Source organism: Manis javanica, chromosome 4 (assembly GCF_040802235.1).
Source record: "Manis javanica isolate MJ-LG chromosome 4, MJ_LKY, whole genome shotgun sequence".
NCBI lineage: Eukaryota > Metazoa > Chordata > Mammalia > Pholidota > Manidae > Manis > Manis javanica.
This window is the reverse complement of record NC_133159.1, coordinates 101579641-101593343: the sequence shown is the minus strand read 5'-3', so window position 1 is coordinate 101593343 and position 13703 is coordinate 101579641. Positions and strand designations below refer to the sequence as shown.

Below are 13703 nucleotides of genomic sequence, written 5' to 3'. Positions count from 1 at the left end.
TTCAGGCTTCTATAAAACCGTTAAGATTTGGCGGGCAGGTACAGAGACTTCCTGTGGCTGCCCAAGACAAGCTTCATATGCAGGTTTCTTTTTCTTATTAAACCTGCTACCTGCCAACCTGGAGTGGCTGACGCTTTCCTTGGTCTCTCCCTGCCCTCAGTGTATGGAGTAGGTTTCAGATTCCTGAGGCACTTTCAGACCAACCCAGGATCCTATGCAGAAAGGAGGTATTGGGCAAAAGCTAAAGGAGCCATTTTCACAAAAGACTCTTTAGAGATAGCGGGGCATAAGCAGTCTTGGATTTGTCTGCATTCAAACAGTGTAATGCAAAGACAGGTTGAGATTTTGGCGCTTCCTTGCTTAACCACTGAACACTGCCCAGCATTCACAACTCATGTGCTCCGGCCCCTCAACCACAGTGGGAGCCCAGAGGTCTGAACAGAGCACAAGGAAACCATGTGGAGTAGACTTGTTTGTGAGCTCATATGAATCCCCAGAATCCTAGGGAATCCCCAGAAGTACTTGAAGAACACATTTTAGGTGGCCAAGACTGTGTAAGCAGCCTGGGGCAAAAGTCTACATAGACTTTGTGTTTTTGTCATTGGTTTAGTTTCATTTATGTGCACAGTCAGCCAGCCCTGGAAAAACTTGAGTTATGCTGATATGATTTATGACTTGAAATGGTTTAAAATGTACCTCTGTATAACTATCTGATTTGATTTTCATAAAAACCATGTGAGATGGATATTATTATCACCAGATTTTCCCCATAACAATGAATTTGAGCTTAGGGTTTATTGTGGGAAGAGTCCAGGACTTGTCAGCAGACCTAAATTTGAGCTTATTCATCTTCTTATGGCTGATGATCCTGGATAAATTCCAACCTCATGAGCTTCAATTTCTTACCTACAGGACAGTAATAACATTCCCTTCTACATGGAGATGCTGTGAAGCTCTGAGATGAACAACTCCTGTACAAATTTAAGAAATTCTTATGGCACATGACTATCTACCACTGAATTCATCTTCCTCATAAATCAGTTGTTCCTGTATGTGTCTCAATAGACTAAAAATAATGAAAGGAGACTATACATGCCTCATTCATCTCTGTGTCCTCTTGTGCTGCACAGAGTGGGTACTCAAGAGGGTGGTGTGGAACCCCTCAGGGATGATGAATTTCCCACCTAGTAGGAGTGTGCTGGAGAGGATTCAAACCTCAGAACTGCCTGGACTAGACACCAATCTGCAGAGTCTAAGATTATTTATCAATCAAATATATAACAGATACAGCTATAATAGGTCAAATCAAGTTTCCTGGGAACATAATGCATGGCTGAGATGGCCAGAGCATTAGCCACTATGAGGGCAAGGGGTGGTGAACTTTTTCTGTAAAGGGCCAGATAGTGAGCATTTCAGGCTTTGCCGGTCACCCTGTCTCGGTGCCAGCTCTTCAGCTCTGCCATTTTATTATGACAGCAGCTGTACCGAATATGCAGGCACATGGAAGTGGCTGTATTCTAACAAATTGTATTTTATTAAACAGGTGGTGGACCGCATTTGGCCTGTGGACCACAGGTAGCCATCTCCTGAGATAGACATTTGACCTGCTGCCAGGAGGATTTACGACACAAGAAGCTGAAAGTAAAACCAGGTGGTGACAAAGAATGGAAAAGTTGAAATCAGTACTAGTAAAGTTCTCCATTAAGTTTTAAAAACCAAGAAAAGAACAAGTACATAATTGGAGACAAAAGAAGTTTCATGTAAAATATCTACTGAATTGGGCACAAATACATTTTATTCTAGAAGTGTGAGAAGGAAAAAATAGTTATTTCTGGGCCAAACAGCGCAATGTGGTTTCTTAAAAAAATCTAACATGGTTCTAGATTTCATTAATGAAAGCAGAGCACCCAGAGCAAACAAGGTGATGATCGCAGGGGAGCGGGTCTGTGTCTGCCTGAGTCACCACCGCTCTGTCACACCCACCCCAACACAGACATGTAGGAGGTGTTTGCCGGGGAATAATCACTCCTACGCTCTGCTTGGGTGGAGCAGCAGGTAGATACTGGAGTGTCTGCTCTGTGCTGGATTCAAATGTGAAGAACTGGTATTTGAGCTAAGAGCTGAAAGGCGGGGGTAAAGAGGAGAAGAGGGGTTGCAGGACAGTACCCCCGGCAGGGGCGGCACCAGAACTGCTCTGATTCTCTGATGGGACTCAGTTCTGCTCTCTTTCCCTTTAATATCCCAATTAAAATGCAGGTTTCTGGAAAAAGTGGCGAAGGGTGTGTGTGTGGAGAATATCATACTTTCTAAGAAGTCTTAACTTTAGCTTTGTTTATGAAAAATATGCTCCTTTACCAGAGAGAAGAAACAAATGTGTTGACATGTTTAAGGAAACATTTGAAGTATTTCAAATGAGGCTATAAAGGGAGATGAATTTAAGGGACTGGTAGGTTTACAGTGGGAGTTCTCATAGCCACCAATAATCACCTTGCAGAAGAACTAATTATGTTTGCAGAGGACATGTACAACTGATAAAATAATTAAAAATAAATTGCTCTCCCTGGAAATGCAAATGACCGAGTGCTAAAGCAACCTTGTTGGTCACATAGACAATAAATAGATGTGTTTTCTCAAGTCTGTTAGGTGGCACTGATTGATTTCCAATTCTGGCTACAACAGGGCCTGAGCAGCTTTTGAAACAAAGGAGACCTCAGGCCCAGTGGGCACAGTTGTTACATGAAATCTGCAAGAAGACAGGTGGTGAAAGCCTTCAGCCATGACATTCCCCAGCTCTACCCCAGACTTCTGGTTGAGAATAGGGGATCCTGAGAAATTGGACTTGAGCCACGGCTCCCCCAGCACTCAGTCTCTGCTGGAGCGGAAGGGGGTGGTGCACTGTTCATCCCTTCTCCCTCAAATAACTGCCACAACAGCCTTTCCTACCACCTGGGGCTGTCAGACCAAATAAGGCTAAGAACCAGAAGCCAGGGGGAAGGGGAGACAGAAAGCCTCGGGGGCTTGACTGGAGCACTGCTATGAAATAAAAAAAAAAAAAACCTTAGCAATGCGGTAATAAGTCTTAAAGAGAAAAGGAAAAAAAGAAACCACGCTACAGAATATGTTACCATTTCATCCAAGAACCAATACTGACTAAGCACCTACTATGAGTGGCATTTATAGATGGGATGGAGGAAAACAATGGGATTTCTGCCTTGAAGGAAGTCACATCCTTGTCGAGTTGCAGATTTCATGTAAGTGACGGACATGTTCCCACTTCCTTTTGCCCTGACATCAGGCCCCTACTTCCACCTCTTACATGGAGACAAAAGATTCCTTAAGAGCCAGTGTTGTGACTGGACGTCTGCGAATGTTTCCAGGGAGCCAGTGACGTAAGAGAGGAGAGCAAAGGGAAGCCTACCCTGGCTTTGCCTCAGGAGGGCCTTTAACTGCCAAGAGGCTGCTTGAGGGAGGCACTTCTCTCCATACAGATGGGGGCCCTGAACCTCTGCAAGGTGTGGCCAATGTAAAACGGGGTAATGGTGTCTTCTAGTTCATGGGGGAACTGGAGGGGTAGATGAAGTAATCCACAGAGAAACACGTCACAGTGCCAGGAACTGCATACACACTCAACAGATGTTCCATCTGACTCCTAGGAAACTTGCCCGAGGCCACAGACAGATTCACATCCGGGCCTGTCCAACTGCAAACCCGAGCTCATTCATGGGGTGGCAGGCACCTCTCAGGACTCAGTGGTCATCTTCTTCCTCCTCCTCTTCCCTCCTGTTTGTGGACCGGTCTTCAGTGCCTTTCAAGTCCACCCAGAGAGCCTTTTCTCTCCGTGTGTTCAGACTCAGGGTTGACAACTTCCTGGTCTTCCAGTATAAGCAGAGGAGGGAAATGAGCAAAAGAATGAACATAATGCAGGGGCAGATGATCAGGAAATAGAGTAAAGGTGCTGATGAGCAGATCCGGGAAGGAAATGTGGGCTCTGCAACCAAAAGGAGAAAAATGAAGAGAATAATTAGTCTCCAACTTAACTGTACGCATCAAAGATAAACACTCCTGGGAGTTAGTCACAGGCAAATAAATGTAAAAATAATGGAACAAAATAGCAGTCAGCCCAGCAAACCATACATATGTGAGGAGGAAGGAGAGAGTGCCGGGAACAGAGAACTCTGGAACGGGGCTCTTCCCACCTGACTGCCCTTGCCCGGCAAGTTCCAACCACCCGAGGTTTCAATGACCTACTTAAAACTAACAGCCAGCGAGAGAAGTGGAACAAAAAAGGAAACCTCTCCTTTAATCTTCTTTCCTCAGAAAAGATATCTGTAATTCAACCCTCATTCCCAACTCTGTTGCAGGTCCTGAATTTTCAACTAAGTATTCCCACCGCCACTTCTACACACACACACACGCACACTGCACCCTCTTCTAAAACAGCACCTACAGTGAGAAACACCATCCCTTCTGACTCTCCCAATGGGTCTCCCACTCCCCAGGCTCCTTCCACAGCTTCTCTCCCATGTGGTGCTGACTGTCGCCTCCACCAGGCATATTCTCTGCACCCTGATCCTCCTGATCCTCGGGTCCTCTGGCCTTGCTGGGGTCACACCTCCTCCCCCAGGCTGGCCTGCCTCCCTTGGGCACAGTGCTTCTCTTCATGGTCCTCTCACACATCCCTTTGTTTAGACCTCTTAACCGTCTCCTCTGCTTCATCACAGCTACGTGCGTATGTCTGACTGCACCACTTGCTTCTCTATCCCCTGCAGTGCATACCACATGGGCTTGATAACTTTTGCTGAGTTGACTGCAACCACATGGGCCTGAAGTCCCTATGTGATGGCACGCTGAAGCCCATGACGAGCCTGCAGGCAGGGGCAGCGGGCAGGCAGCACTATGAGCATGAACACGGAGAGCGCGCACAAGCAGTACAAAGTGCCTCCGGCCACACAGCCAGGGAAGCAAAGCTGAGAGGACGGCAGGTGCCTCAGGGTCCAGGGAACAGTGCCTTGAGTTACTAGCAGAGGACCAACTCTGCAGTCTCTTGGTGCAGAAAGACGCATGTGCAAAGAGACACCAGCTACTAAATGCAGTCTTCCAACTTCATGTATTTATGGTAAGATATATGACATCAGGGCTGCTCTGAAAAATCTGATGCTAATAGTAGCTGTGCTTTTATTTGAAAATTGTAATGACATAAGCAACTTCATCTTCAAAGGTTAAGCTAAAGGATTCAGGGGATTATAGACTGTTAGAGATGAAAACAACAGGTTTAGAGGTCATTTTGACCAACCTCATGGTGCATCGCTAATGCATTTTCTGCATCGCTAATGCATTTTTCACCTTGAGAGGCATCTCTTTGTTGAAAGTCAAGAAAGAATCTAAACATTTGAACAATTTCAGCACTGTGAGCTTCTGTAAGTCCGGGCCTCTGTCTTCCTTATGCATCTTCTCATTTTGTGTGGCACTTTGTCCACAGGTCATAGAGGGAGACTGATGAAGACATCGACTGCATGAGTGAATTCTGCACACCCGAACCCAGAGGAGGCTGCCATCATGATGCACAGGGTGAAGACCATCCCTGAACGTTAGGCTGGCACCTCTGAGCAGGGCTGATGAGAGCTGCAGGGCTTTGTTTCCTGGATTTTGCCCAGTGTCATTTATTTTCTCTATCCTAAATTCGGTTGTTGTTTTTGCAGGGGTGGGCAATGATAAAGCTAGATTTCATATTCTTTTTTTTTTTGTGGCAGAAAAACATTGTCTTTATTTGCACACGACATTATCATCTATTTAAGAATCTGATGGAATTTACAAAAAAGCTACTTGAACTCATAAGTGAGATTGGCAAAGTTGAAAAATACAAGATCAATACACAAAAATCAATTATACTTATATGCTAGTAATATATAAATGGAAGATGAAATTATTTTTTAAAATGCTCTTTACAACTGCATGAAAGATGTGAAACATGTTGACAAAGTACATGCAAGACCTGTATACTGAAAAGTACAAAACTTTAAAAGAGAAACTAAGGAAACCCAAATGAATGGAGCAATATACTTTACTCAGGGTTGGAAGACTCAACACTGTCAAGATATCAATACTCTCCAAATTGATCTGTAGATTCAAGGCCTACAAATCAAAACCACAGCAGTTTTTTGGAAGAAATTAACAATCTGATTCTAAAATTCATATGGAAATGCAAATGTCACACAATAGTCAAAACAACTCTGAAAAGAAATGAAGCTGGAGAACTAATACTATCTGACCCCAAGTCTTAGTCTAAAATTACAGTAAACAAGGTATTATGGCACTGGTGAGGAGACAAACACATGAATGAACTAGAATAGAATACAGAAATAGACCCACACATACATGGACAACTGCTTTGTTTTTATCAAATGTACATCACGATGGTTCAATAGTCCCCCTTCCCTACTTCCCACTACCCCAACTTCTCTTCCCCTTGGTAACCTCTAGTCACTTCTCAGTGTCCATGAGTATAATGCTGTTGTGTTCCTTCAGTTTTGCTTTCTTGTTATATTCCACAAATGAGTGAAATCATATGGTATTTGTCTTTCTCCATCTGGCTTATTTCACTGAGCATAATACCTTCTAGATCCATCCATGTTGTTGCAAATGACAGGATTTCTTTTCTTTTTATGGCTGAAAAATATTCCACTGCTTATATGTACCACTTCTTCTTTATCCAGTCATTTGTTGATGGACACATAGGTTGCTTCCATATTTTGGCTATTGCAAACAGTGTGGCAATAAACATAGGGGTGTGTATGTCTTTTTGAATCAGGGAGTTTGTTTTCTTTGGGTACATTCCTAGGAGTGAAATTATGAGGTCAAATGGAATTTCCATTTTTTTTTGTTTTTTTGAGGAAACTCCATACTGTTTTCCACAGTGGCTGCACCAATTTTCAGTCCCACCAATTGTGTATTTCTCCACACCCTCGCCAGCATTTGTTATTTCTTGTCTTTTGGATAGTGGCCATTCTAACTGGTGTGAGGTAATATCTCATTGTGGTTTTGATTTGCAATTCCCTGATGATTAGTGATGTGGACCATCTTTTCATGTGTCTGTTGGCCATTTATATTTCTTCTTTGGAGAAGTGTCTGTTCAGGTCCTCTGCCCATTTTTTGGTTGGGTTATTTATTTTTTGGGTGTTGAGGCTTATGAGTTCTTTATATATTTTGGATGTTAACCCCTTATTAAATATGTCATTTATGAATATATTTTTCCATACTTTAGGATGCCTTTTCATGTCCTTTCCTGTACAGAAGCTTTTTAGTTTGGTATAGTCCCACTTGTTCATTTTTTATTTTGTCTCCCTTGCCTAAGGAGATTTGTTAGGAAAAAGTTGCTCATGTTTATATTCAAGAGATTTTTGCTTACATTTTCTTCTAAGAGTTTTATGGTTTCATGACTTACATTCAGGTCTTGGATCCATTTTGAGTTTACTTTTGCGTATGGAGCTAGACAATCCAGTTTCATTCTCTTATATGTAGCTGCCCAGTTTTGCCAACACCAGCTGTTGAAAAGGCTGTCATTACCCGTTGTATATTCATGGCTCCTTTATCATATACTAATTGACCATAGATGTATGGGTCTATATCTGGGCTCTCCATTCTGTTCCACTGATCTATGGGTCTGTTCTTTTGCCAGTACAAAATTGTTGTAATAACTGTAGCTTTGTAGTAGAGCTTCAAGTCAGGGAGAGTAATCCCCCCAGTTTTGTTCTTCCTTCTCAAGATTGCCGTGGCCACTCACGGCCGCCTGTGGTTTCATATGAATTTTAGGACTATTTGTTCTAGTTCATTGAAGAATGCTGTTAGTATTTTGATAGCGATTGCATTGAATCTGTAAACTGCTCTGGGCACAATGGCCCTTTTGACAATATTAATTCTTCATACCCATGAGCACAGGATAGATTTCCATCTTTTGGTGTCTTCCTCAGTTTCTCTGAGTATCCTGTACTCCTCAGAGTACAGGTCTTTCACCTTGTTGTTTAGGTTTATTCTTAGGTATTTTATTCTTTTTGATGCAATTGTAAATAGAGTTGTTTTCTTGATTTCTCTTTCTGCTAGTCCATTGTTAGTATATAGGAATGCAACAGATTGCTGTGTATTCATTTTGTATCCTGCAACTCTGCTGAATTTAGTTATTAGTTCTAGTAGTCTTTTGGTTAATTCTTTAGAGTTTTCTATATATACTATCATGTCATCTTCAAACAGTAAATTTAACTTCTTCCTTACCAATTTGGATGCCTTTTATCTCTGTATTGTCTGATTGCTGTGGTGAGGACCTCTAGTACTTTGCTGAATAAAAGTGGTGAGAGTATTTGTCTTGTTCCTGATCTTATAGAAAATTCTTTCAGCTTTTCACTATTAAGCATGATATTAGTGTGGGTTTGTCATATATGGCCTTTATTATGTTGAGGTACATACTCTCTATACCCATTTTGTCAAGAGTTTTTTTCATGAATGGATGTTGAATTTGGTCAAATGGTTTTTCAACATCTATTGACATGATCATATGGTTTTTATCCTTCTTCTGTTAATGTGGTGTATGGTATTAATGGATTTACAAATATCGTACCATCCTTGCATCCCTAGAATAAATCTCACTTGGTCATGATGGATGATCTTTTTGATGTATTTTTGGATTCGTTTTGCTAATATTTTGTTCAAGATTTTTGCATCTATGTTCATCAGGGATATTGGTCTGTAATTTTCTTTGTATGTTGTCTTTGTCTGGTTTTGGTATTAGAGTGATGCTGTCCTCATAGAATGAGTTTGGAAGTATTCCCTCCTCTTCTACTTTTTGGAATGCTTTAGGAGGATGGGAACTAGCTCTTCTTTAAATGTTTGGTAGAATTCAGCTGTGAAGCCATCTGGAAATGGAATTTTGTTTATGGGGAGCTTTTTGATTACTAGTCCAATTTCATTGCTGGTAAATAATCTGTTCAGATTTTTTGTTTCTTTCTGGGTCATTCTTGGAAGATTGTATTTTCTAGGAAGTTGTCCATTTTTTCTAAGTTGTCCAATTTATTGGCATATACTTTTTCATCATATTCTCTAATAATTCTTTGTATTTCTGTGGTATCCTTCATGATTATTCCTCTTCATTTCTGATTCTATTTATGTATGTACACTCTCTTTTTTTCTTGATAAGGCTAGCTAGGTGTTTATCTATTTTGTTTATTTACTCAAAGAACAATCTCCTGATTTCATTTTTTTCTATTGTTTTATCTCTGATCTGATCTTTATTATGACCCTCCTTCTACTGACTTTGGGTTTCATTTGTTCTTCTTTTTCTAGTTTCTTTAATTGTGATTTTAGACTGTTTTTTGTATTGTTCTTGTTTCTTGAGGTAAGCCTGTATTGCTATGTACTTTCTTCTTAGAAAACTGCCTTTGCTGCATTCCACAGGTTTTGGGATGTTGGGTTTTGTTTTCATTTTTCTCCATTTACTGTTTGATTTCTGTTTTAATTTGTTCACTGATCCATTGGTTATGTAAAAGCATGTATTTTAACCTGTATGTGTTTTTAAGTCTTTTGTTTGCTTTGTGTAATTTATTTCTAGTTTCATACCATTGTAGTCTGAGACACTGCTTGATACAATTTCAATCTTTTTGAATTTATTGAGGCCACTTGTGGCCTCGTATGTGATCTATTCTGGAGAACATTCCAGGTACACTTGAGAAAAATGTGTATCCTGCTGCTTTTGGATGGAGTGTTCTGTAGATATCTGATAAGTCCATTTGGTCTAATGTATTGTTGAGTGCCTGTTTCCTTATTTATTTTCTGTCTGGTTGGTCTACTGATGTGAGTGGTGTGTTAAAGTCTCCAAAAATGAAAGTGTTGCAATCTATTTCCTCCTTTTACTCTGTATTTGTTTTACATATTTAGGTGATCCTATGTTGGGTGCATGGATATTTATAACAGTTATCTTCTCTTGTTGGACTGATCCCTTTATCATTATATAATGCCTTTCTTTGTCTTTTGTTACATTCTTTGTTTTGCAATCAATTTGTCTAGTTTATGTACTGCTAATCCTACTTTTTTCTCCCTTTTATTTGCATTCAATATATTTTTCCATCCCTTCACTTTAGTCTGTATATGTCTTTGGGTCTGAAATGACTGTCTTGGAGGCAGCATTTAGAAGGGTCTTGTTCCCTTACCCATTCTGCCATTCTATGTCCTTTGATTGGTGCATTCAGTCCATTTACATTTAAGGTGATTATTGATAGATATGTACTTACTACTATTTTATTGTTTTCTGTTTTTTATATCTCTTCTCTGTTCCTTTCTTCCTCCTACAGTCTCTAGTTATTGATGGTTTTATTTAGTGTTGTAATTGGATTTCTCTTTTTTTAATTAATTTATTTTTGTGCCTGCATATTTATTGTAGGCTTTAGTTTTATGCTTACCAAAGGTTCAAAGATAGCGTCTTTACTGCATAATAGTCTATCTTAAATTGCTGATTACTCTATTTCATATACAATCTAAAGGTACTTTTCTCCCGTTCTACTTCTTCCTCCTCCTCATGTTTCATATTAGATGTCATAGTCTGCACTTTGTGTGTATTCCTTGACTGATTTTGTGTATAGTTGATTTTGCTTCTTTTGTTTTGTTTTAATTTTTCATTTGCTTGGTAATCACTTGGTCTACTACCTTTGCTGTGGGTTTATTTTCACTGGTGAAAGGTATTTAGCTTTAGGGACATTTCCATCTACAGCGATCCCTTTAACATATCATGTAAGACTGGCTTAGTGGTGGCAAATTCCTTCAGCTTTTGTTTATCTGGAAATTGTTTAATTCTTGCTTTAAATTTACATGATAATCTCATTGGGCAGAGGATCCTTGGTTGGAAGTCCTTCTGTTTCAGTTTCAGTATATTAAATATATCATCTCCTCTCTTCTTGCCTGAAGTGTTCTGTTGAGAAGTCTGCTGATAGCCTGAGGTGATTTCCATTATAAGTAATCTTCTTTTCTCTCTCTGGCTGCTTTCAACACTCTCCTTACTCTTGATCTTTGCCATTTTAATTATTGTATATCTTGGTGTTGTCTTGCTGAGGTTCCTTTTGTTGGGGGATCTCTGCGCTTCCATGACCTGAGTGTCTAGTTCCTTCCCCAGATTGGGAAAGTGTTCAACAATTATTTCCTTGAAGAGACTTTCTATCCCTTTGTTCTCTTTTCCTTCTGGTACCCTTATTATGAAAATATTCTTTCATTTGGATTGGTCACATAGCTTTCATCATTCTTTCATTCCTAGAGATCCTTTTTCTCTCTGTTCCTCAGTTTGTTCTCTAATTTCTATTTCATTTACTGTCTCCTCTACATGATCTAATCTACTTTTAAGTCCCTCCATTGTATGTTTCATTTCAAATACTGTATTCTTCAGCTCTCAGTGGCTCCTTTTCAGGTTTTCTATCTCTTTGTTCAAGTCTTCCCTGGGATTTGAATACTTTTCTGTAAATCCATGCGCATGGATTTTGAAATCTTTATCAAGATTGGTGATCTCTGTTTCATTTAGACCTCTTTTGAAATCTTTATCAAGAAGATTGGTGATCTCTGCTTCATTTAGCCCTTTTTCTGGCGTTCTGTCTTGTAGTTTTGATTGAATCAAATTCCTTTGCCTGCTTATTTTGTCAGGGATTCTTGGTTTCTTCCTTTGTATTAGATGTCTCTGCTATGCTTTGTGGTCTAAAGAGTAATAACTCTATGAAGGAGGTGTGCTATCGTGCCCAGAAGCTCAAGATTCTTCACTCTCTAGTGCTTGGTTCTGTTTTTCAGGGGCCCTAGTTGTTGGCATGCTGTGGGTGGAGCACATTTCTGTGTGGCTTCTGTAGTGGTCTAAGGCTGGATGGGAAGTTTGCTTAAGCTGCTGCCTTTGTGATCAGCCCAGGAATCTGTCAAGCTTGCTGTGGGCAGTGATGCCCCATTCCTGGCCTGCAGCAATAGCAGGGCTGCAGGGTTAATGGGGTGGGTAGACTGATGCCCCAGCTGGACACACACCACTGGGTTTGGACACCTGCAGGAAGAAAGGAGCTCTTGGGGCTGGCTCCTCCAGGCACCTCTCTGGTTGGACTGAAATGGAGCCAAGGAAGCTGAGAGAGTCTCCCTCTGCCTGCCAGGCAGCTAAGTCTGCTGCTGCTGCTGGGCCAAGTGGATTGGTTCCCAGCAGAGCGTGCAGGGAGGAGGCTCAGGGCGGCATTGCCAGCAAGGGGGATGGAGTGTGTGGAGCTCCTGAGAGTTCCCCGTCTGTTGGGTGGAGGAAGGTCTGGGGAGGTATCCTCCACCTGCCCTTTCTCCTGAGGAGAGAGTTCCCTCCAACCCTCATCATCTCTGGTGCCCCTGGGTCTCAGGACTGGCAGAGTGTGCCTGACCTCCACACTGGCTGGGGTCTCATCCTCCCAGAGTGTCCTGCCTGCCCCTGGTGTCCAGCCCAATAATCACCATAATTCCATGTAAAACGGGCTTGTGCTTCTGGAGCAAATACTCAGGGCCAGGTGTGCAGTGCTCCTGGGCTCCTACCCTCTTCTGGCTCCATTCCTTCTCCTATCAGGTGGCTGGTGTTGGGGTGAGGGCTTGGGTCCCACTTGATCTTGGCTTTGTCACTTCACCCTTTTCTGTGTGTTCATCTCTTCTTCCTCAGGTGTAGGGGTCTGTTCTGCAGTCTTCAAGTTGTTTTCAGGTCTAGTTGCATTTGCTGTGTTTTCCTCTTTTATGTGTTTTTGGAAGGAGGTTTCCATCTTGCCTTCCTATTCTGCCATCTTTAATCTGATCAACAACTGCTATTTTTACAATGTTAACAATTGCAATTGACTGGAAAAAGGATGGTTCTTTCAATAAATGATGCTAGAACATTTGGATATCTTTTATTTCCGTGGTGGCAGGTCAAGCACTAGAATCCCATCCACCTCAGAGCAAGTCTGCATGCAGCAAGCCAGTCTCTGCCTCTGGGTCTCTCCAACCCCTGAAGTCATCTCAGTCTCTGTCCTAGGCACTGCCACCACTCCAGCCTCTGCTCTCCTAAAACTGCACAGCCTAGATTTCATATTCTTTATTATCCTCTTTCCAAGGTCCTGCTTCACTACAGTAATTCTCCCAGGTTTTATCTGACTATATCTCAAGGCATGTGGTTAAGAAGAATGTGTAGACTGAAGTGCTGGAAGAAAATGGAGTGTGGGGACCAGTGGGTAAGAGTACTAGCCATGACACTTCACTTGATTCACATGCAGAGGAGGTACTGACTGAACATTTACTACATCTTGAAGGGAGCTGGGTTCAAATCCTGGTTCTTCAACTTGGCATTATTGACTTGGACAAATAACTTATCCTCTCTAATCATTAGTTTCTTTGTCAATCCAGTGCAGATGATTTGTAGAATCATGATGAGATAATGCACAATAAAGCACTTAAGATAGTGCCTCGTGCATTTATTGAGTCAGCAAGACATAAATATTAGCTAGAATGCTACTGAGACAGTTAGGAAAATCACCAGCAACATTCTCCCAAGAGACTGGTCAGGAAACAGAGCTAGACCTTCTCTTTCCAAACCCAGGGGCTCTTCCACAGGCCAAATCTCTTCCTTAAATCTCTGATCTCCCTGTCCCAGGATTGGGTGACATTCAGCTAAGAGCCAAATGATTACTTTGGGGACTTTGACTTCCTTTTCCATTCACGAG

General features: G+C 41.4%; 1 protein-coding gene across 2 annotated transcripts in view; it reads right to left on the bottom strand.

The window, feature by feature from the left end:
• Positions 1-1773: 1773 nt before the first annotated feature.
• The window catches only part of CD101 (CD101 molecule), a 55091-nt gene continuing 43161 nt past the window's right edge, over positions 1774-13703 (bottom strand). For both annotated transcript variants that reach the window (XM_073234465.1, XM_073234464.1), the window contains one exon: positions 1774-3988. In XM_073234465.1, the coding sequence (XP_073090566.1) occupies positions 3747-3988 (242 nt within the window). In that variant the 3' untranslated portion in view covers positions 1774-3746. The remainder of the gene's footprint in view (positions 3989-13703) is intronic.